General features: G+C 48.0%; 1 protein-coding gene across 1 annotated transcript in view; it reads right to left on the bottom strand.

The window, feature by feature from the left end:
* The window catches only part of SLC1A5 (solute carrier family 1 member 5), a 39,068-nt gene that overhangs the window by 10,552 nt on the left and 3,329 nt on the right, over window positions 1–25,187 (bottom strand). The window contains exons 2-5 of the mRNA XM_083455438.1: window positions 8,656–8,698; window positions 5,568–5,678; window positions 2,616–2,782; window positions 303–536 (exon numbers count right to left, since the gene is read on the bottom strand). Coding sequence (XP_083311564.1) covers window positions 303–536; window positions 2,616–2,782; window positions 5,568–5,678; window positions 8,656–8,698 — 555 coding nt within the window. The remainder of the gene's footprint in view (window positions 1–302; window positions 537–2,615; window positions 2,783–5,567; window positions 5,679–8,655; window positions 8,699–25,187) is intronic.

Genomic DNA, 25,187 nt, shown 5'->3' with positions numbered 1-25,187 from the left:
TATCTTAGTTTAGTTAGAAAATGGAAAGAGAGTAATTAATATTTAACTGTAAATTTATGTAAGGCTATTTTTTTTCTTTGTATGTGTGGATTTAAGACACTGTATGATATCTATGAATTCCAATAAAGGATTTAAAGGGGGGGAGGGGGGGAGGAAGCAGAGATTCAGCCGACCTCCCTGCCTGGCATTCGAGTACCATTCACTCCAAGCAAATTCCCCCCCTCTGGCTATGCAACAGGTGTCCTTTTAAACCCCCACCCCATTCTCCTGGCTTTCTGGAGCCGCAACCAGCTCATAAATACCTGGAGGAAGTGCCGAAGGCGGTAGCCAGGGCAGTGAAGATTCCCCAAAGGAACCGGTAAGGATTCTTGCGGGTGAAGATGAAGTAGATGACCGGCAGGACGATGAGGCCGTGGATGGCATGGCCCACCAGGCAGCAGCAGATGTACTTGCCCAGGCTGGTGAAGAGGACAACCACATCCTCCATTTCCACAATCTTGCCAGCTACCAGGAACATGATACCCAGGGGGGCATACCTGGAAGGAGAGAGAGAGGAGGATCAGCAAGAACACCACCGAGACCTAATAAATAATAAATAATAATAATAATATTATAATAATAAATATTATTAATAACAACAACAACAACAAATTTTATTTATATCCCGCCCTCCCCAGCCGAAGCCAGGCTCAGAGCGGCTAAAAACAGTAAAATAATACAACATTCTAAAATCAGTTCATTATAAAATCAGTTCAAATAAAATTAATGGCAACCATTGGGCTAGAGTTCTGTGAGGATTACCAAAAGAGGGGGTCAGGCCGTGCCTTGAGCAAAGGCCTGGTGGAACAGCTCCGTCTTGCAGGCCCTGTGGAAAGATGCCAAGTCCCGCAGGGCCCTAGTCTCTTGTGACAGAGCGTTCCAGCAGATCGGGGCCACGGCCGAAAAAGCCCTGGCTCTGGTTGAGGCCAGCCTAACCTCTCTGTGGCCTGGGACCTCCAAGATGTTTTTGTTTGAAGACCGTAAGGTCCTCCGTGGGGCATACCAGGAGAGGCGGTCCCGTAGGTACGAGGGTCCTAGGCTGTATAGGGCTTTAAAGGTTAAAACCTGCACCTTGAACCTGATCCTGTACTCCACCAGGAGCCAGTGCAGCTGGTATAGCACCGGGTGAATGTGATGCAGAACAGCAGGCACAGAAGAGAAAAATAAGAAATTCTCCACTCAGCTACAACACTTGCCAAGTGGCCTTTATGGCCACGAGCAACACCTGGCAAGATTTCAGAAGCTGGAGAGGTTCTAGGAGTCATGAGGCAGTACTTCAACGCCTCCCCATCCACTGCCATTAGCAAATACAGAATAACTGATGAATCTTTCTAATTTCCTTAGTCTGCATAACATATACACAGTCGTACCTTGGTTTTCAAACTGCTTAGCTCCCTAACATTTCGGCTCCCGAATGTCGCAAACCTGGAAGTGGCTGTTCCAGTTTGCGAACTATTTTCAGAAGCTGAATATCCAGCGGGGTTTCCACAGCTTCTGATTGGCTGCAGGAGCTTCCTGCAGCCAATCAGAAGCCGAAATTTGGTTTTCGAATGTTTTGGAAGTCGAATGGACTTCCGGAATGGATTCAGTTCGACTTCCAAGGTATGGCTGTACAGTACGATTGCATTTTACAGGCGTTTAACTCACGAGAATTCAACCATATGCAATTGAGGGCAGACTGTTTGAAATTTCACAAGTTAAATTCAAGCGAGGCGGAGAGCTTGAAAGTTCTTTTTGTGCAAGGTTTGCTTTGGGGTTTCCCGGTGTAAAAAGAGTTTTTTAACAGTCCGTCTTGCCTGGAGGGCAAAGCCTGCTTGATGTGCAGACTCTGGGGATACTGGGGCTTCTCCCCCCGCCCCCCAGCTATGGGGTGGCTCCAAGGCTTTGGGTAGATGCGATTTTCATGTATACGTGGAACCCTTAGAAACAAACTTCCGCGTAAGATGTGACTGCACCACATATGTGTACAGTGGTACCTCGGGTTACTCCACTAGCCCAGAAATAGTACCTCGGTTTAAGAACTTTGCTGCAGGATGAGAACAGAAATTGTGTGGCGGCGATCAAGGTTAAGAACAGCTTCAGGTTAAGAACAGACCTCCAGAACGAATTAAGTTCTTTTTTTTTAAGAAGAAGAGTTTGGATTTGATATCCCGTCTTTCACTCCCCTTCAGGAGTCTCAAAGCGGCTAACAATCTCCTTTCCCTTCCTCCCCCACAACAAACACTCTGTGAGGTGAGTGGGGCTGAGAGACTTCAGAGAAGTGTGACTAGCCCAAGGTCACCCAGCAGCTGCATGTGGAGGAGCGGAGACGTGAACCCGGTTCCCCAGATTACGTGACTACCGCTCTTAACCACTACACCACACTGGCTCTCAGAACGAATTAAGTTCTTAACCCGAGGTACCACTGTATCAGAAATCAGCTTTTGCTACATCAGTTTGGCAGGGAACTTCACAGGAATGCGCAAAACCCAGCCCAGAGGCCTTGCAGCCAACTCTTCTGTGTTAACATTTTATCCCCACCTGCGCTGCTCCCCTATGAGACTCCTGGGGAAACGTGGATAGGGTGGCCTCCTTACCACATGATCCAGGAGACAAGCACCATCGTGGCTTCATTGAAGGAGTTGAAGAACTTGATCAGGTTCTCGCCTTCCGGCCCAAGCTTCCGCAGAGCAATCCCAAAGACGATGGCAAAGACCACCAGGCCCAGGATGTTCATCCCTTCCACCTCTGTGCCTGTGGGGATCTAAAGGGACGGCAAGAGGGAGGAAAGGCTTCCGTCACAAAAACAGCCAGGGATTTGAAAAGCGGTCGAGGGTTTCCCTGCCCTCAAGGCAGACGTCTGCACACAACATCCATATCCTTGAGATTACAGCAAGCGAATCATTTGCCCTTTGTCAGCGGTTGGGGGAAGGTTTGCAGAAATGGGAAAACAAAACATTCTTACCAAAGTATTTTATTCAATATTCACAGAGAGAGATGTAGAGATGTCGCCTCTTGGACAGTGGTGTTGCTCCGAGTAAAAGCCCACCCCCTCCGTGTCTCTATTATACACTATTCCTACGTCGGCTAATCTGTGCTTTCTGCCTCTAAGCTTTCTGCTCTCCTACTCTCAATGCCCACCAGTCTGGCGCGCTTTCCAAAGACACTGAGTCTGTTAGCTGAATTTCCCCTGCTGCCTCTTCCTCCTGCTCCTCTCCCAGTATTTTCCAGCTTCTCCCCTCTGCAGCCTCTGATCTGTGACCTTCTGCAAACCACTGTTCTAAATCTATACTGTCTCCCTCTTCTCTGGGAAGTGCGGCAGGAGAGGGAGGCCGGTCTCCACCATTCCTCCTCAACCAAGTCCCTGACACCGAGTCAGCAACAACTGGGGGAGAGCAGCAACTGTCACCCCCCCACAACTGCTCCTGCTGCCCTTATCTCTATCTGTGGCACCACCGATTGAGGCGTAACAGCACCAGCTGCCACCTCACCCACAGGGAGTGCCTCTTCTGTATCCTTCCACGACAACTCCCTGGGCCACAGGAAAACAAGGCCCAGCAAGTGCTTTTCAGAAAGGGAATACTTCTCCCGGAAGAGGGGGAACCTCTTTATTGCTGGTCAACGTCTACATACCTCCTTGCCAGAAAAAATCTACAATTAAGGCCACTTGGGCAGGTTTAGAGTCCTATATAGTCTCTCTTGAATCCCTCCATCCTGCTGCTCCGCTCATTATTGGTGGAGATTTCAACGCACGCATGGGTGCTAATGATGACAGCTTATACACCCACTACAACCAGTTTCTGGACTCTGACATCCATTTAGATACAGGTACTGCCCACCTTTCTAAAGATCTTAGAAGCAATTACCCAGGGCTTTGCTTAGCCCAGGCTGCAAAGCGGAGGGACCTGCTGATACGAAACGGCAATATAGAGGGCGATTGCCCTGGGGAATACACCCCCTCCACAAAGTTTGGCGGTAGTGTCATAGATTATATCCTAATTTCTAGATTTGCATACAAGTTTGTCACAGAGTTCCAAGTGGGCTATAACATTGAAAGTGACCACTTACCCTTAACTCTGGCTTTTGCAGGTCCGCTCCTCAACAATTCTATCGTAAAACCGCAATATATTCCTAATGCAAACCTTGGCATATCCTCAGCTAAAAGAATCAAATTGTCCCCCCTACTCAACGCAGCCCTGACTCCCCTTTTTCAAACAGCTGAGCTAAAGGACATCCATACTTCTCCCGGCTTCAAACTCCTCAAAGAACCCGGTAGCACATGGTCACTAAGCCAGAAGAGGCCCAGTGGCAGCAGAGAGACCCAGTGGCAATGAGGGGACAGGCCTTTGTGGCTGGTCCCACGGCCAATAGCAAACAGGAGGCCCAAAAAACGGCCAGCGTGGGAAATTCTTGCGCAGTTCAGACAAGCAGGGGTGTCACCTGCTAAAGGCACGGGGGAAACGAAAGCAAGCCAGTGTTCATCGCTAACTTTCGTGAGCCACGGGTAAATAGAATCATAGAATCATAGAGTTGGAAGAGACCACAAGGGCCAACGAGTCCAACCCTCTGCCAAGCAGGAAACACCATCAGAGCACTCCTGACATATGGTTGTCAAGCCTCGGCTTAAAGACCTCCAAAGAAGGAGACTCCACCACACTCCTTGGCAGCAAATTCCACTGTCAAACAGCTCTTACTGTCAGGAAGTTCTTCCTAATGTTGAGGTGGAATCTTCTTTCTTGTAGTTTGGATCCATTGCTCCGTGTCCGCTTCTCTGGAGCAGCAGAAAACAACCTTTCTCCCTCCTCCATGTGACATCCTTTTATATATTTGAACATGGCTATCATATCACCCCTTCACCTCCTCTTCTCCAGGCTAAACATGCCCAGCTCCCTTAGCCGTTCCTCATAAGGCATCGTTTCCAGGCCTTTGACCATTTTGGTTGCCCTCCTCTGGACATGTTCCAGTCTGTCAGTGTCCTTCTTGAACTGTGGTGCCCAGAACTGGACACAGTACTCCAGGTGAGGTCTGACCAGAGCAGAATACAGTGGCACTATTACTTCCCTTGATCTATACTCCTATTGATGCAGCCCAGAATTGCATTGGCTTTTTTAGCTGCCGCGTCACACTGTTGGCTCATGTCAAGTTTGTGGTCAACCAAGACTCCTAGATCCTTTTCACATGTACTGCTCTCAAGCCAGGTGTCACCCATCTTGTATTTGTGCCTCTCATTTTTTTTGCCCAAGTGCAATACTTTACATTTCTCCCTGTTAAAGTTCATCTTGTTTGTTTTGGCCCAGTTCTCTAATCTGTCAAGGTCGTTTTGAAGTGTGATCCTGTCCTCTGGGGTGGAACAGCAAGGCCCCATTCATACCATACTTTTTAAAGTGCTATGATACCACTTTAAACTGTCATGGTTTCCCCCCAAAGGATTCTGGGAGCTGTTGTTTGCCAAGGATGGTGCTTGAAAATGAGCCCAACATGCTTCAGGTTTCTTTTCCGAGGCAACACATCCAAATATATATGTTCCAAGTGCATCCCATTCTTCTTACCTTCGTCTCTATGATGGTTTCACCAACTGTTACGTTTTCACCAAACGTGATATTCTCGCTGACTCCTGTCCTATTCTTCTTCTCTATCACCAGTTTATAACTGGTTGCATACTGGGGAGAAACACAAAGAGGGAAAGAGAATGTCAGCTGTGGCTGAGAATAAATTCACTTCGTACTTGCATGGGGTTCTGTGGATGCTTCCAACACAAACAGGAAAACTGCATGCTGTTAATATATCCCACTGCAATCCCAAGATGATGGTGGCATCTAAGATGATGGTGGCAAGCTTTGCTCGGTAAATCAATCAACAGTGGTGTTGATTAATTGCTCAGTGGAGCCGAGATATTAAGGGCACCCTTTGGAGACAATGGTTCTGGGGGTGTTACTGTACTAGGAAGTTTGAAAATGATTTCTTAAAGGGGGCTTCTGATTGAACCCTACCGAGGCCACTTGGGTAAAGGAGATGAACTGGCTAATTATCTCAAAAAGACACCGGTATGGAGTTTTTTGACAAGTGGGAAGATCGATTTATCTGTTAAGAATTCAGATTACTCATCCACTAGACATTCAGCCGTGGGGAAGCAGACCTTACAGGGATGTGCCGACAGTTCTAAGCTGAATGGGTGGGCGATGCAGGCAGAATCTGTCCTTCCGCTTGTGCTGCCTGGATCTGTCCCCTGCGATCTGACCTGGAAATTCACCTTTGTTCCTTTAACAAGGCTATTAAAAATTAAGCCAAGCTGGCTTCATTGCCCATACCCTGCCTGCGTCCTAAAGAGGATTAATGCATCACAAAGAACAGTCAATAAAAAGCAGGGGAACATTAATGGGGGGTATCGTTTTGTAACCACACACAAAAGGCCTCTTTCTTTTTTTTAAGCCTCTGGTGGAAAGGAAGACGTTTAATTAGCACATTGCTAGGACAGTAGCATGTGAGAGTAAGTAGCAAGAAACTGCTCACTGCAGATAGGGAAACTCATAACTTCTCGGTCACTGTCTTCAAAGCAGCAAGCAGAGGAGCCAGAGGCATATTGATTTACAAGTCTGGGAGAGACCCCAGAGACCTCCTGCCAGACATACCAATTCTCCAATGCAGCTCGAAATGCATAACTTGTTTGCAGGCTTCCTAGAGGCATCTCCAGGGCCGCTGAGAACAGGGGGCTGGACCAGAGATGGGCTTTTAGACTGATGCAGCTGTGGGGCTCTACTGGTGTTGTTAAAAGCATCATTGGGAGGAAGGCTAAGCCAGGAGGTGCGACTAGCCCAAGGTCACACAGTGAGATTTGTGGCTGGAGGGGATCTGAACTGGAGTCTTTCCAGACTCACGCCTGATGTTCTCTCTCCCTGTTCATGTTCCCTGCTCAAAACGCATTTACAGTCTCAGGAATTAGGCACTCATTGCAAACCCAGATTTGAAAATCAATGTCCTCCTGCCTGCAGACTGTCTCACCAGAGTGGTCCATGCACTGGTTAGCTCCTGCTTAGACTACTGCCTTGCGCTCTATGTGGGGCTACCTTTGAAGGTGACCCAGAAACTACAACTAATCTGGAACGCGGCTGCCAGACTAGTGACCGGGAGCAGCTGCTGGGAGTATTCAATGCCAGTCCTGAAGGATCTACATTGGTTCCCAGTAAGTTTCTGAGCACAATTCAAAGTGTTGGTGCTGATCTTTAAAGCCCTAAACAGCCTCAAAGGCCCAGTAGACCTGAAGGAGCGTCTCCATCGCTCAACCTGGACACAGAGTTCCAGCTCTGAGGGCCTTATGGTGGTTCCCTCACAGTGAGAAGTGAAGTTACAGGGAACCAGGCAGAGGGCCTTTTCGGTAGTGGCACCCTCCCTGAGAATCACCCTCATATCGGATGTCAAGGAGATATAGAACTACACAACTTTTAGAAGACATCTGAAGCTGTACAGGGAAGTTTTTAATGTTTGATGTTTTACAATGTTTTTATATCTGTTGGAAGCTGCCTAGAGCAGCTAGGGCAACCCAGTCCGATGGGTGGGGTATAAATAATAAAATTATTGCTATTGTCATTTATTAGTAGTATTAGCAGCAGTCACAAGGTGTTTACAGGGAAATCGTAAGAATGCAAGAAGAGTCCAGCAGGATGAAATGAGAAGGTCCATCTAGTCAAGGATACTGTTCCCCACAGCCAGCCAGGTGCCTCTTCCAAGCACTGACCCCACATTTTCTGGATGGCTCCTTGCAAAAGAAAGCAGTATTGGGCCGCCTTCATCAACCAACCGCGTTGGCTAGGTCTGTCCGCAGGTTGGGAAAGGTTTGGTTAAGGAGTTTTATAGCTCTGTAGTAATGCCATATTATGCTGAACGCTGGGAAGGGTTCCTTTGAGATCTGGCCAGCACATTGCACTTCTCCCCATGGAAATTATTTCAGGTTCCCAAAGCAAAGGTACGCTTTGTGTCCCAAAGTGATTGCGTATCCTGGCAACTGAGCAGGCTATTTTGCAACCAAAGCAGTTGCCTGTTCTAGCTTCCTCCACTCTGGAAAGAAGTGCCTTCTCCCCGGTTTTCTTAGCCTCCCACTCCCTTTTCTGGAGAATCACAACTCCTGAAAGGGCTCTCTATATGGCTTTAGAAGAGGATTAGATGAATTAAACTATCTAGGTTGGTGGTCATCACAGTCCACAGGAGTCAGTAAGGGCCGCTAAGTGGGATGACTTTAGAAGAAGATTTGGCAAATTCATGGAGGGCTACTAGCCATGGCTAGGCTCTTCCTCCACAGCGTCTGAATACCAGTCGCAGGAAACCACCAGACGGAAGAGCGCTCTGGTGCTTGAATCCTGTTTCCAGGCATCTGGTTGGCCACTGAGAACAGGATGTGGGCCAAGATGGGCACTGACCCCATCCAGCAGGCCCCTCTTAAGGGCTCGCAATGCAAATGGTCAAGCTTTGTTAGAAAAAGCCAATCAATCAATTGTGAAAGCCCCTTCTGGGATCACAAGTACCCAAATGCTTTGCTTCGTGCGATGTAGCGTTTGGTGCAAAATCCAGCACTGCCTGCCTTGGGTTCAATGGGGGGGGGGGATTGTGGGGGCGGGGGAGGTTGGGAGGAGTTAAGCAACTCACCGATCGGAATGCGGCTGACACCAAGTTGGAAGGGAAGATGTTCCTGCGTGGAAAAAGAGAAAAAAACATGAAAAACAGGGTTCCAGAGGGAAATAGCCTGTCTCAATCAACAGGGAACTCTCAATCCACCCTCTTCACATTCCCCAAATCCTTGTAGCCAAAGTCCAACCTTCGCCTTCAGCAGTTTCTATTTTCAGTGTCCTGCATACACCCCAAAGGCAGCTAGGGGTTCAAGGGTGGCCCTTCTGCGGTACTCCAGATGTTGCGAGACTCATCATTCTCCCTAACAACTGGCCATGTTGACTGTGGCTGATGGAAGCATCTGGAGCAGCGGTTCTCAACCAGTGGGTCCCCAGATGTTGTTGGACTACAACTCCCATCATCCCTGAGCTCTGGCCTTGCTAGCTAGGGGTGATGGGAGTTGTAGTTCAACAATATCTGGGGACCCACAGGCTGAGAAAGGCTGATCTGGAGGAGAGTCCCACAAATTGGTCCCCCCATGCACTAGTTGCAGACCTCCAAAAATAACTTCTCCCAACTTAAAGGGCAACAGGGCGCTCCCGAAAACTGTATCGAGACCAAAGAACCAAAAATCAGCAGAAGCTGAAAATACACACATACACACAGAAGCGTTGACTAGCTGTTGCGTATCGGCGGCAAAGCTTATAAACATTGTGTGTGTGTCTACGCACGCATGCGTTTGGGCTTGCGGTTTTTGGAGACTCGTTTGCAAGGCTGATTTACCTGCAAGCAAATTCCAACTCCTCCCTGGAAGGTGAGCACTTGCGAGCTCGATGATGGTGACAAAAACACCAGCCTCCATAGAATCATAGAGTTGGAAGAGACCACAAGGGCCATCGAGTCCAACCCCCTGCCAAGTAGGAAACACCATCAGAGCACTCCTGACATATGGTTGTCAAGCCTCTGCTTAAAGGAGACTCCACCACACTCCTTGGCAGCAAATTCCACTGTCGAACAGCTCTTACTGTCAGGAAGTTCTTCCTAATGTTTAGGTGGAATCTTCTTCCTTGTAGTTTGGATCCATTGCTCCGTGTCCGCTTCTCTGGAGCAGCAGAAAACAACCTTTCTCCCTCCTCTATGTGACATCCTTTTATATATTTGAACATGGCTATCATATCACCCCTTAACCTCCTCTTCTCCAGGCTAAACATGCCCAGCTCCCTTAGCCGTTCCTCATAAGGCATCGTTTCCAGGCCTTTGACCATTTTGGTTGCCCTCCTCTGGACACGTTCCAGTTTGTCAGTGTCCTTCTTGAACTGTGGTGCCCAGAACTGGACACAGTACTCCAGGTGAGCTCTGACCAGAGCAGAATACAGTGGCACTATTACTTCCCTTGATCTAGATGCTATACTCCTATTGATGCAGCCCAGAATTGCATTGGCTTTTTTAGCTGCCGCGTCACACTGTTGGCTCATGTCAAGTTTGTGGTCAACCAAGACTCCTAGATCCTCCCACAGAGCTCTCCAGGACGCTACCTCCATAACGCTTCCCAAAATGCATTTATTTTACTTCATTAGCTATATAATGACACCTTTTCTTCCAAAGAGTTCAAGACAATGTATGTGGTTCTCCCTTCTCCTCAATGAATCCCTACAACAACCTGTGAGGTAGGTTAGGCTGAGAGACACTGACTGGCCCAAGGTCACCCAGTGAGCTTCATGCCTGAGTGGGGAATCGAACCCTGGCCTCCCAGGTCCTAGCCCAACATTAACCACTGCCTCTCATAGGAATGTCCGGGCTCCACTGGGTCAAACCAGAGCGGCTCCTTTTATTCCAGTATGCTGTTTTCATTGCTTGTTAACCAGGTCCTTCCAGGTAGCATCCATCGGTCTTGAGACACAATGGAGTACGCCTCTGAGGGTGAAGTCAAACTACTGCTTTAGCAGCATGGAAGTGACCTCTCTGGGATGCAAGCCTGGGCAGGGTATCTGGAGGTCCTGGGCTGCCCAGACAACAAGACTCCCCTCTCGGCCCCACTGATGTGGCCAAAGGAAAGCAGAACAAGACGTCTGGCCCCAGCCTGGCTGCAGGAGTTGCCTGAAGGAGGAATGCAAGGCACCATCCAACTGCCGTAGGGACCCCCCTCCAGATTTGTGCAAGCCTTTTCTTCTCCCAAAGATTTCCCATAAGGCAGCAAAGATATAGGATCACAGTTTCCCCTGTGTCCTATGGGATCGCTTCTCCCGGTATGCGCCGCAGAGGACCTTAAGGTCCATAAATAGCAACACCCTGGAGGTCCCGGGCCCTAAGGAAGTCAGAATAGCCTCAACCAGAGCCAGGGCTTTTTGCTACAGGGCATGAGGAGAGCTGGGCAGCCATCACTCGAGATCTGAGAAGCATAAAAGTGCATCATTACTTCATAAATTGTAGGAACTTAACCCATAATTGAACAACACTGGCTCCGGCCTGGTGGAACGCTCTGTCTCGTGAGACCAGGGCCCTGCAGGATCTGATTTTTTCCACAGGGCCTGTAAGACAGAGTTGTTCCACCTGGCCTTTGGCTTGGAATCAACTTGATCCCCTCCCCCTCTTTCCTTTCTCTTTCTCTGATGGAACTCCTATTTGGGGACTTCCCTGGCTTTTTTCTGGCCCACGTAGGACCAGTCTGGATAGTTGGCCCTGGTGGAGACTTGACGTTTTCATCCCCCAAAAGTTCGAGTTTCTACTGAAATGAGGCTGCACTTTAATGTGGCATTTTAATCTTGTTTTTAAGTTGTATTTTAATGAATTGTTTTTATACCTGGTGTTAGCCGCCCTGAGCCCGGTCTTGGCCAGGTTATAAATAAAATTTATTATTATTATTTTGTGTCAGTGTGCTTATTATCCCCACATTTTGTAGCCAGTGTCTACCTAGGGCTACCCAGAAAGCCCATGCCCCAAGGCATGAACCTACTATTCATTTCAGAGCCTGTGTACCTCCATTCTCCCTGCCTCTCTGGGTCATCCGAGCCTTGGCCGAGAATAACCTGTTCCGTTGCCGTAACTCCTGGATAGATCGGATATCACAGTCTTCACCTTTGCTGACTAGGCTCCTGAATTTTCCCCACACCCTAATCCTCTCTGGTCGCCACTTTTCTCCCCACACCATCAATTCAGGGCTTGGAACTGCCAGGGGATTAACTGGGCAGCACAAACAAGATTAAGACTCCAATCCCGGGAGCGAGTGGCAGCAGAATACTGACCCACTTTGGAGAGCGGAGACCCCGTCAGCACTTAGGGGGGCAGCCCTACTTTATGCTCTTGCAGCACAGAAGGGGGGGGCAGGGAGTGGCATGTCAGATCAAGGAGAAGCCCCCCAGCCCATAGGGAGCTACACACGTGCAGCAGACCAGCCCCTCACTTTCCCAACTCGTCCTGCAATAATAATAATAATAATAATAATAATAATAATAATAATAATAATAATTTATTTATACCCCGCCCATCTGCCTGGGTTTCCCCAGCCACTCTGGGCAGCTTCCAACAGAATATTAAAATACAATAATCTATTAAACATTAAAAGCTTCCCTAAACAGGGCTGTCTTCAGATGTCTTCTGCTATTTGGAACAAGTGACGTCGGATGCAGTTATGCACATGCAGAATTATGGCGAATTTTGTTCCATCTCCCTGCACCCCAAATTCTATTTCAGCACAGGTTCCACCCCACTCAAGGAAAACAAAATCAAGGTGCAGCAATCCACATCGCCAGCATTGTTATTTCCCCATCGTTTTTCAATAGCCTCCCGACAGGCTGGTATTCAACAGGTGCGGCTCACTACAAGGAGCCAAAGCACCAACCCATCAGCAGAGGAAGAGCAATCAAATCAGCACCCTATAATCAAATCAGGAGCGGTGGAAAGCAAACAGAAGCAGGAAACAATCCAGATCAGGAACAGAGACAGAAATAACAAGGTTAAATAGCCTCCTATAGCCTCCATAAAGAGCTGGGCTGTTAAACCTGGCGCCCAGGGCTATTTAGCTGTCTTTTGGGACGCCAGATGCAATGGTGGTTCAGAGCTCTGAGGAGAACTGGGCAGCCATCACTCGAGATTTGAGGAGCATAAAAGTGCATCATTACTTCATAAATTGAAGGAACCTAACCCATAACTGAACAATATTAGCATAGATTAAATTATCAGCCGGCCCACAACGACCGTGCGAGGTAGGCCAGGCTGGGAAACAGTGACTGGCTCCTGGGGCAGCCAAATTTATTGAATTCCCAAGTCAACTATGTTGGTTAAGCCATTATGTCAGATGGCTGTGGCCGTTTCTTTCAAGCTTTTATTTTTTATTTTTCTTTCTTTCAAGCTTTTAAGCGTCTCCTTTTCTCTCGTCCCGCCCCCAATTTCCTTCTGCGCTAGATCTCTTCGCTTTTAGTGGACTTTTCCACTCCCGTGCCCTTCAAAATTTACCGCAAGGGAGGAGCAGCCCTCCCCATTTTGGGGGGCCGGTGGGAGCATTTGGAATTTTGAGAAAGTGCAAAATGGCTGCCATTTGGGGAGGGGGCCGCTGCATGTCACAAAATGGCCGCCCCATCTAAAAACGCAGAAAAGAGGGCCGCAAAAGGATGTGGGTGCGCCCCACGCCCGTATCAAACAGTGAGGGAAACGCGCCTGCGTGAGCCACTGCCATGTTTGCGCATAGAGAAGCGCTCTGAAATCTCTCCTCAGCTCAGATGGGCGGGTGGGCATGTCAAATCCTGGCCTCCAGAAAGGCATCAGGGAGAGATGTTCCTGAGAAGGAGAGGTTGAACCTCAGGAACTGAGAGGAAAGTGTGATGGACTCTCGCCTGCTGTGGATTTCAGGGGGGAGAATTTACTAAGACCTTTCACAGGACGTTCTGTCGGGTGCGCCACATTGGCAGACCCCACCCCACATGAGAAGAGCATTAGTGGGCCAAGGCCTCACATCCGAAACACAATTTTTCAATCCTTCATGGCTGTCATGAAAGCAGAACTGTGGCATATCAACCACAGGCAAACGGGTTATCAGACCAAGATCGAACTTCTCAGAACTCTGCGTACTGATCTGCAGAACATGCGCCATTCTGTTTCGTGCTTGGAAGACATGGGTGGCCACCCATGGGTGCAGCACTAGACGCTAAACTTAGAGAAGCCAAAAAATTATGCAGAGAACTGTGCCGTTATATTGACTGAATGCTGCAAAGATGCCAGGGTGAGATATCGCAGTTCCAGCAAAGCACTTGACAGAAGCATCCTGTGATAAGATGGATTTTATTTTATTTTATTGGGGGGGGGATATTACTGAGAAACACAAAAGGGGAGAAACTGGATACCAGATCAGAAAGAAAACCATCTGGATACCAGATCAGAAAGAAAACCAGCTGACTGCAACCAGGCAAAATGTGACTTGCACCCGGCTAATTTCGAACACTGATATATGTATATACGTCTAACATAGCTGGATACAACCCACATGGAGATTTCATCTGAACCTCCCTTACAGTGACTCTGAGCCACCGCCCAAAGGCATTTGACCTTCCCAACTCGTCGCTCCCTTTTATCTCATGCCTCCATTTATGAGAAATTTTTTCTTCGGAAACACAAGGCGACTGCTCTGCACCAAGCAGACTATTTTCTACTTGCAGGTATGTCAGGTTTGAGAAAAGCAAGTTACGGCCCGGCCCTGCACAGTGCTCATTATTGAATGAAGGGTCGAGTCTCCTCTTATCTCTTTCCGAAAGGCACAATCGTATCTGAAATGTTGTCTGTTATTATAACTGAGCAGCTATTTACCCTGGGATGAAGTCTCCCATTTCCTCTTCCAGCAATCTCCTGAGCATCTTTCTCCTCCTCAGTTATCACCCTTACAGCTTTAGGGAAGAGGACAAAACTAACTGCAGTTGCTCCTGCCGAAGTCTTCCAAATTATTGCTCCCAATGCCTCCATACACCTTTCCACATACTGCCCAGATATTTTAGGCTACAAACCCCATCATCCCAGACTATTGGCCTTGCTGACTAGGACTGGTGGGAATTGGGAGTTCGAAACGTTTGGAGGGCACCAGGTTGGAGAAAGACGATTTAAAGTAGCACCACCTGCTCCACCCCCTTTCTGTAGTTTTTATATCCTCTTGAATCTCACCCATTCCACATTCTCGGATCTCAGGCACTCCAGCTCGCTCATCCAGATTTGGACAGTCTCAATCACCAGCAAAACAGACACGGTTCCCCTTGCTTTAACCAGGGTTAAGCTGCATGCCTGAACCGTGGCCGAAGGCTGGGGATCAACCGACATGGGGAACCACAATTTTTGCATTTGACCATGGTTATGCCTGCATAAAGCCAGCAACGTCTCCGAAGAAACTCCTGGCACATGCTCTCCAAAATCACCTCTTCTGCCTAAGCCCAGAACAAGTACATCTTTGTTAGACTGTGGCCACAAAGGACAAACAGCAGAAAGGTTTGAATTCCAAAACCTTCCAAGCGCCCTCCCGTATAATGACTATCATTTTAGAAAGCTCAGGAACCCAAAGACACCAAGCAAGAGAGCAGCAGTCCTCAGCACAGTGGTACCTCGCAAGACGAATGCCTCTTAAGACGAAAAACTCGCAAGATGAAAGAGTTTTTCGTTTTCTGAGTTGCTTCGCAAGACGGATTTCCCTATGGGCTTGCTTCGCAAGATGAAAACGTCTTGCGCCTTTTTTTAAAAACCGCCAATGCATTCCTATGGGAAACCGTAAATACACAGTGGTGCTTCGCAAGACGAAAAAATTCACAAGACGAAAAAACTCGCAGAACGAATTAATTTCATCTTGCGAGGCACCACTGTATAAGACTCATTTAAGAAATGCTGGTTTAGATCACAGAATCATCTTTGGCAATCACCCATAGCCAAGTAAGATTGTCTTCCATAAACACAGTTTTAACAAGGAGTCCGTAAGTGACTGTGGAGGCTAATTCTGGACCCATGCGTCCTTCCACAGTGGGGACATTGCTTCCCCGGCGGGAGTTGATGACGGTGTGGATTTGCCAAGCGTGCCTTCCTCTTAGCACGTTTCTCCCTTGCGTTCTGAGTGTCTTCAAAGCCCACAACACCTTTGGTAAAGGCTGTTCTCCAACTGGAGCGCTCGCAGGCCAGTGTTTCCCAGTTGTCGGTGTTTATACAGTACTACATTGTTTTAGATTTGCCTTGAGACAGTCTTTAAACCTCTTTTGTTGACCACCAGCATTACGCTTTCCATAGAATCATAGTTGGAAGGGGTCCCAAGGATCATCTAGTCCAACTCCTTTGCACGAATAAATGTCTTAGCCATACTGTAAAACTGGGGCCCATGCAGCCCACAAGATAGCATCCCCCCAATGTCTGTCAAGGCCTCTATTCCCAGGCACCCCTGTTCATTTTCTTGTAACTGGGAGGTGGTTTTTATCCTAAATGTTTGAGGGTTCCCATCTCCTTTTGCACCAGGAGGGGCAGTGTAAGGATTTTGCCTTTTTTATTTTTCTGGGAGATTCCTGCAGCCAATTGGAAGCTACGACGGACGTTCAGGTTCCAAAGAACATTTGCAAGCCGGAACAATCACTTCCGGGTTTGCGACGTTCAAGAGCCAAAACACTCGACTGGCAAAGTATTTGACTTCCAAGGTCTGAATGCGTTCTGTGGTGCACATGTAAGCTTCTTAGACTTATATACAGTGGTACCTCGGGTTACATACGCTTCAGGTTACATACACTTCAGGTTACAGACCTGTATTTGCCCCATAGGACGCACACAGATTTCCCCTTCATTTTTGGAGGGGGAAAAGTGCGTCCTATAGGGCGAAAAATACGGTACTTTGGGTTACATACGCTTCAGGTTACAGACTCTGCTAACCCAGAAATAGTGCTTCAGGTTAAGAACTTTGCGTCAGGATGAGAACCGAAATCGGGCTCCGGCGGCACGGCAACAGCAGGAGGCCCCATTAGCTAAAGTGGTGCTTCAGGTTAAGAACAGTTTCAGGTTAAGTACGGACCTCCGGAACAAATTAAGTACTTAACCTGAGGTACCACTGTATGTCAACCTGGGGCTCCCAGGATTTTGGACCCCCGATGTAAAAAACAGGGTGTGTGTTCAACTAAGTTTTACTCAGAGTAGACGCATTTAAATTCATGAGCATGACTAAGTTAGGCCCATTCATTTCAATACATAGTAAAACTTGGCTGAATGCCACCTGGGGCTCTTGAGAATTTCCACCCACCCCTAATTCTCAGGAATTTGGAATTTTCCTTTTGCTCTCAGCCCAGAAATAAGTCATCTTTTTAGCCTAAATGAACTGTTATTTAGCTTTTTCTTTTTTTTTTAGGGGAGGAACACACACACAAAAAACCCCAACCTCACGACATCAGCAAGGAAACTCAACACCCGGCGCATGTTGCATCAGATTTAGGAGGACAAAACCATCCTTGTCCCACCCCCTTTTCAGAAGGAACAGAGTCAAAGAAACAGACGGTGTACAGAAATAACTGTACCTACTCCAAAAAGCATCATTGCAAACTGTCTCTCCTTCCTACAGCGACAGTGCTCAAGTTCCATTATGAGCAGCCGAATTGCTGGAAGACCCTGTGTAAAATACCCCCTGCACAAAGCTCTCAGAATTAGCTCCTCTCCCCCACCTCTTTTCAAAGCACCTTCCGTCTAATGGCAGATGTTTAAATGTCAGCTTTTATGACTCAGGATTCCATGCGACTCATAAACTACAGGCACTTCTGACTCTGCGTGTAAAAATCATCGCCACCGCAAGGATCTCGTGGTAGTGAACTGTCTGGAAATAAGCAGAGGGGTTTATTCCCAGGGTTGATGAAGTTCGGCAAGGTGTTCTCTGCCTATCTGTTTTAAAAAGAGCCTGATGGGCTGGAAAACCAATTTTTTGTGGGCAGGAGAGAAATGAGGGGTGATGACACATTGCGAACAATGAGAGGGAAATGGACCACTCTGCCGTTCTTGAATTCTCATGGTATTCTCAAGAACCATTTGCCGTTTGTCTAAAAAAACAAAACACCGTAGGCAAAGACGCTCGGTTTATTATTGTGTTCGCAGAAGGCCAGCCAAATCTCACAATTCTAAGAAGTGGAATAGCCTGTCCTCCGATGACCACATGGTCATCTTCTGACTGCTTCTGTGAATGGGCCACTATGGCTGTTATGGGCAAGATAAACATAGAATTGCAGAGTTGGAAGGGACCACAAACGATCATCTAGACCAACCCCCTGCAATGCAGGAATCTTTTGCCCAATGTGGGGCTCAAACCCACAACCCTGAGACTGACAGCCTCGTGTTCTATTGAATGTGGATTAGGGGGTACATAAGCTCAGGAACGAAGGTGGCGCTGTGGGTTAAACCACAGAGCCAGGGACTTGCCGATCAGAAGGTTGGCAGTTCGAAAGCACATCAAAGTGCAAGTAGATAAATAGGTACCGTTCCAGTGGGTGAGCTCCCGTTGCTTGGTCCCTGCTCCTGCCCAACCTAGCAGTTCGAAAGCACATCAAAGTGCAAGTAGATAAATAGGGAAGGTAAACGGCTGGCCACATGACCCGGAAGCTGTACGCCGGCTCCCTCGGCCAGTAAAGCGAGATGAGCACCACAACTCCAGAGTCTTGGGCCACGACTGGACCTAATGGTTACCTTTACCTTTATGCTCAGCAAGAAAAGGACTTGGCCATTGGAGGCTGACACAACCCACCAAAGATGGGGTTTTCAAAAGCCTAGTGGAATTCAAATGCAACAGCTACAACCATGGCTTGAGCACCAGCACCCAGCCTCAGACTTGCCTGCTGCTCCCTTCACCCCCAAATACACTCCCGTTCAGTCCAATTTCCTGGTTCGGGAAGGGAGTTTGCTGCTTGCCTCCCAAATGGAAAACAGAGGCACAATTCGCCAGCTGGAGGCCGGCCGGCTGCTCAGAGCCACTGAAGGTTGCAAGTTCAAGGCTGTTGTGCAAGAGAAGCAGTGGGACCGGCCTCTTTAGGGAAGTCCCAGAGCTCAGTGGGAGAGCAGAGAAATTAAATGCAAAAAGGTCCCAAGGTCAGTCTGTGCTATTTCCATGTAAGGATGGAGAGGGGGAAAGCTGCCAGTCAGCATAAGCAAGATGAACCAATGCCCTGGTTCTGACTTGGAGGGCAAAGCACAGCGTTGATCGCCAAATTTGGGTGTAACAGTACAGTTTTCCGGGAGAATTGCGGCTCCAGTTCTCTGGAATCAGCTCCCGGCTGAAATTAAGCAAGCCCCAAGCATTCTTGCCTTTAGGCAGCAACCGAAAACTTATCTTCTTCAAGGGCCTTCCTTTGAGCGTGACTCAGCAACTTGTGTTGTGTGGTGACTCAGCAACTCTTAAACCGGTGTGTGTACAGCATTCCATTTTCTGATACAGTCATACCTCGGGTTTCAGAAACTTCAGGTTGCGTTTTTTCGGGTTACAGACCACCAAAACCCGGAAGTACCGGAATGGGTTACTTCCAGGTTTTGGCGGTCACGCATGTGCAGAAGCGCTAAATCGTGCTTTGCGCATGCGCAGAAGCGCAACCCGCGCGTGCACAGACGTGATGCTGCAGGTTGCAAACGTGCATCCCGCACGTATCACGTTCGCGACCCGAGCGTCCACTGTCTTTATTGTATGAAAAAAACAACAACCCAAAACCACGACCCTTCCAGAGACATGGGGGGGAAAGAGTTCTATCACAGTCTTCATCAACTTGTTGCTCTGCAGATGTTTTTGGGGTACAACTCCCATCGTTCTCAGCCAGCTGCACCAGAGGGCACTAGGCTGTGTTAAAGGTAAAGGTACCCTGCCCGTACGGGCCAGTCTTGACAGACTCTAGGGTTGTGCGCCCATCTCACTTAAGAGGCCAAGGGCCAGCGCTGTCCGGAGACACTTCCGGGTCACGTGGCCAGCGTGACAAAGCTGCATCTGGCGAGCCAGCGCAGCACACGGAAACGCCGTTTACCTTCCCGCCAGTAAGCGGTCCCTATTTATCTACTTGCACCCAAGGGTGCTTTCGAACTGCTAGGTTGGCAGGCGGTGGGACCGAACGACGGGAGCGCACCCCGCCGCGGGGATTCGAACCGCCGACCTTTCGATCGGCAAGCCCTAGGCGCTGAGGCTTTTACCCACAGCGCCAGGCTGTGTTAGGATCTCCCAAAAGCATTCCCGCTCCCAGGAATGCCTGGAGAAGCCCACCCCTTTCGCTGAACGGTCTTCTCTGCCGCTGGAAAGATCCTGTTTCTCTGCAGGCAGAGGCCTTTACGTCACCGCTGCCAGCTTGCTCCATCCGTCCACAATGGCTCGATTCAGAGTCGCTCAGCATTACCCCAGGTTCTGGAAGGTCACAGCAGAAAACTGGATTTCCACCGGTAGGTCACAGCGAAAAACTGGATTTCCTCCCACAGCAGTAATCAGTCGATACGGCTCCACCCACAAACGGAGAGCCCCAGATTGAGGTCAACCTGAAAGACACCCTCTTTGTTCCCCCAGAGTGGCAGAGGTAGAGGACTAATAAAGCTTTCCCTCCCATCTCTGCCTCGTATAGCGAGGGGTTTAGCTCTCCTGGAACTCAAGCTTATCAAAAGCACAAGCGACAAATCTATTATTCTGCTTTATCACCAGCTTAGACCAAAAGTGAACCCAAGGCCAAAGTAACTTTATTTGCAGAATTTTAACTCCATGCATCTCTTATCTCCACCGCTTCTGATGCAACAGACTACAGCCATACCTTGGAAGTCGAACGGAATCTGTTCCGGAAGTCCATTCGACTTCCAAAATGTTCGGAAACCAAAGTGCGGCTTCTGATTCACTGCAGGAAGCTCCGGCAGCCAATCGGAAGCCCCGATGGGACATTCAGCTTCCCAAAATAGTTCACAAACCGGAACAGTCGCTTCCGGGTTTGCGGCGTTTGGAAGCCAAAACGTTCGAGAACTGCGGTGTTTGAAAACCAAGGTATGACTGCATCGGGGCGCCTCTTCTGGAAGCTCTTACAGAACAAGTTTCCAAATCTGATGGCGGCAAATTATTTTGAAAGATCTGCAGCGTTCAAGCTCAGAAACAGCAGGGACTATGCAGAAATGGCAAAGCTGACGGGGAAATTAAGAGATCAAAATGATGAACATTTCGCAGAAGAATGGAGGCCTTTCTTGGACTATTAAAAAAAATACTATAGTCAAACGAAATCGCGGTCAGGGTAGGAGATAGAAGCAACGGAAGCAGAATGACAAAACAACTGTAACAGAGAAACTTTGTGTAATAAAGATATAGTGCCGTAGAAAAGGTTTGAGTAAGAACACTGCTGAAGTGGGAGTGGGAAATCTATTTGATGTGAAAATGTTAGGGGAAAGTTAATTAAAAAAATATTACTAAAAGAAATGGGGAGCAGAGCTTCCCCCATACAGAATTTTGGCAAAATTCTGAACTAAACTGTTTTTCTGGGCTTATCACCGGGGTGATGCAAGCAGCTGTTTCGGAGGGTGGACACACCAATCAGATTGTGGCCAATATAACAATTGAAACTGCATGACCTCTCTAGTCTTAAGACGAAGTCAATAGCCAATTTGCAAGCAGGCAGGGAAACGGTCTTTATGAGATCGTCTCTCCTTCGACTGGAAACGGTCCAAATGGAAAAAGCTGGACATGGGTCACATCTTTGACTCGGCAAAGGTGAGCAAAGGTAGAGAGACTCCACCTAGGCAAGGAGAGGAAGCTACCCCACTTGTGTGCAATGCCAGGTAAATTGATGAAAACAGGGTAACTGCCCCTCAAGGCTTGTGCTTGCTAGAGCATCAGGAATGGATTACGTAGTGCAATTTTTTAAAGTTGGGGCGGGGGGGGGGAGAGAAGAGAAGCACACACAGTAAATGTTAAGTTGCGGGTGAACATATCAGACGACACAGCGATTCTTCAAAAGCAGCTCTTTATTTGCAAGCTGGAACAGAACTGAACTGAAGGCCTCAGTCAACCTGCTTATATAGAGCTCCAGTACAACGTAACTGTAACAACTTTCTAAAACTATCCAATCACTGAACGTCACTTTCAATCCTTCATTTGCATACAAACTATCCAATCGCTGAACGTCACTTTTGATCCTTCATTTGCTGGCCCAGGGTGAGAACTTCAGTACATAACAGTAAAGAATGCAGTTGAGCTCCCACCCAGGCATCCTCAACCTGGTGCCCTCCAAATGTTGCTGGACTCCAGTTGATGGGACTTGTAATACCCAGAGGGCACCAAGTTGGCAAAGGCAGAGTTAACATGTATCATATGCAGTGTTAGAAATTCAAATATATAAGCCAATGGCCAAACGGCACCTTAAACCTAGGTTACAGTCACCACAACCAAACGTCTGGGCACCCTTCATTTTTAAAAGACAATGGAATTTATTCTTATTCTTAACTCTGTTTCTATGCTGCTTTATATTGGAAAGAACAGATCTCGCAGAGACTTACAGCACATTGAAACGTCAAGCCAAACAATCCAGAACAAAACAAAGTCAAGCTTCGAGAAATATTTCAAATCCTCTATGTGACGGTTGGTTTTCCCCAGGTCCAGAGACCTCCATGTGGTTGCAATGGGACCCGCGCCAGTGGCAAATCGCATCTGCCTAATTTCTAACACTGGTTGTACGTGGGAGCTGCAAAATGCTTCTGTGTTTGAGACCCTAAAGAGGTGCAACCAAGGTTAACTGGTAGCCAAGGTCCAATTTTATTAGATTTTCTCTCTTCGGCATTAAGACACTGCTTGCGGAGGCAATAGCTCGATGCTATAGATCACCCTGCTAACGCTTTTGCGCCTTCCAGATGTTTTGAATTACAGCTCCCATCTGCCCCTGGCCCAAAGGTTGTGGAAAATGAGCTGAAATCCCATTATCCTGGAGGCAATTCAACTAATCCACATTCTCCTGTGTCAGGGAACTGCCATTGGAGCAGGAGGAGGTGAGAGGGCTCCCGGACAATGGTGGAGAGGGTCCCAGTAGGAGGAGGGATAGCCCATACGCTGGGGAAGGAAATCAGCGTAACACCAGTGGAGAAGGGGAGGAGATAGAGGAAGCAGAGAGCTGGCTCCAAGACTCTTCGCAGGAGACAAGCGGGGAGGGGACTAGTGCTCCTTTGCCCACACCCACACCCACCTTGCGCAAAAAGCTTTTGCGCAGGCAACGGGGGAGGAGACTGGGTGTGAAGCAGCTTTTATGTTGGAAGCGGTATAAGAAACGCCCACTGACGGATTCTGCCAGCGACTGAGACAGCCACGGAATAGAGGGCTGCCTAGTCAGAAAGGGTTCAACCATGCAGCCTAGCCAGGAGTAAAGGCTACTTACGCACAAGCAATCCCTAGAACTATAACATCCTGCAATAGTGTAATTTGTGATTGTTGTTACATGCACATGGGGGGGGGGGTTGGGGGGAGAGGTGGAAGAAAGTAGGGGGCAAGGGTTACCAGAATACCAAATTTGGTAATGGGGAGGTGTATAAAAAGACTTCTATAGCCCCCCCTGGGGGAGGAATATAAAAACCCAGCTAGCCCTGAAATTAAAGATTCCCATCTAGGAAAAGGTAGAAATTATCTCTACGTGGCACCCACAACTCCAAGCTATGCGGAAAAAAGGTATTGCAACAGATCCTGGACTGGGAGCATGTGTCTGGGCAGAGGAAGCGGGGGAACTGGTTCTTGCTATATCTTAGCTTTCCCCAGCTCCTTGGAACTTTGTGTCTCAGGGGCACAGCGCCCGAGCAAAGTGCTTTGTCGTGCCAGGTGCCCAAAGGTTGCAACAGTGCGAGGAAAACTGGAAGAGAGCAACCCACATGATCACAAAACATTGGGTCATCTATTGTGCATGCATCACATGGGGTGTCAGTTCCAGCTGGTAGGCTGGGCTGGGAGCAGGGGTCTCTAGGCAAGTTCTCAAGTATTCTGTAGCAAAAAAAAAACCTGTTATATAAATACAGTGGTGCCCCGCAAGACGAATGCCTCGCAAGACGGAAAACCCGCTAGACGAAAGGGTTTTCCGTTTTGGAGGTGCTTCGCAGGACGAATTTCTCTATGGGCTTGCTTCGCAAGACGAAAATGTCTTGCGATTCCTGGGGTTTTTTTCCCCGCTCCCCACCCCCTTTTTCTAAGGCACTAAGCTGCTAATAGCCTTTTAGCAGCTAATCTGCTAATCCCTTAAGCCTTTAATAGCCGCTAATAGCCGCTAAACCGCTAATAGCGCTAATACGCTAATGGGCTTGCTTCGCAAGACGAAAAAACCGCTAGACAAAGAGACTCACGGAATGGATTCTTTTCGTACTGCAAGGCACCACTGTTCTGTATTATGTTATGGTCTGGGTAACTACAATAACATTTTCTTGTAATTTATACATTTGTTGCTGTTCTGTTCTGTTTTCTACTACGTATTTCTTTTCTTCCTTTCTTCTTTTTTGTGTCTTATCTTTCCCTGTCCGCATGTCATTATGTATTCTTTTATCTTTCAATAAAGAATATGAGATAAAAAATAAATCTGTTTTATGCATGGACAGGATGTTCCAGTGCTTCCAAGATCCAGGTCAGATAAAGAAAAAGAAGGGGGTTCTCGTAATTTTCTATCTGGGGTGGTGACACAAACACATCAATATTGCAGCTCTTCAGGATCTCGGGCAGAAAACATCTTCATCACCTGATGCTCGATTCTATTTTTAACCAGCGAGACAAAGACTGAACTTGGGTCCTTTTGTGAAAGACTGTTCTATTCCATTGAGGATCTGTGCTTCCTCGCAACAATTCTAACCTGGCCTGTGTATGACCAGAATGAGGTGGTGGAACAGACTGCAGGCAAGCAATCGCACATTTAATTATCTATGGGGTTTTTTGTTCTTAAATCCCTTTGCAACAGAAAGCCAGCCCAGTTGGCAGAGGCCTTGGACACGCCACAGCTACCTGCCAGGTTTCAATCTGCCAGGTGAGTGTTAATGTCGGCAAGCATCCCAGGAGATGCTCGCCCCTCTGCCTGTCAGGTTCCCACAAGAGGAAATCTGTCTAGAGGACCCGTAGATTAGATTACAGTCCCGTATTATCTTTGCACAGCTATCATTAAACCTGCGGAAATGAGCGTTGCATGGTTGCTACAGCAACCAGCAGCACAACTAGCATTGGGCAGTGGGGGGGGGGGAGCATTTTCAATAAAAGGCGATCTGCAGCCACAGCAACATGGACCAGAATCACCTCCCCAGGGGAGATGCATTCAAAGATAGCACTGCTTCAGCAGAATGAGCCCAAGAGGGAAAGGCTTTTGGGTGATTGCTTTTACTCCTAGGAGGCATGTAACCGGTCAATGGATCTTTGGACTAACCCCGCAAGGTACAATGCTCTGGGTTATGACATCTTCAGTCCACCAGCTCTCCTGACCTGCAGATGAGCAGCAGTGATGGACCAGACACATTCTGCACCTGGTTTTCAACTACTTGCGGCCAAGTGAAGATGTCTGGGTGCCAGGAGCAGTCACTATTAAGAAAAAGAGATCAGGAATAGGCCAATATATACGTAAACTATCTCGGGATCAAGTGGCTTTTCTTCTTTT

Source organism: Podarcis tiliguerta, assembly GCF_965153285.1.
Source record: "Podarcis tiliguerta genome assembly, chromosome: 8".
Lineage (NCBI taxonomy): Eukaryota > Metazoa > Chordata > Lepidosauria > Squamata > Lacertidae > Podarcis > Podarcis tiliguerta.
This window is presented reverse-complemented; position numbering and strand designations above follow the sequence as displayed.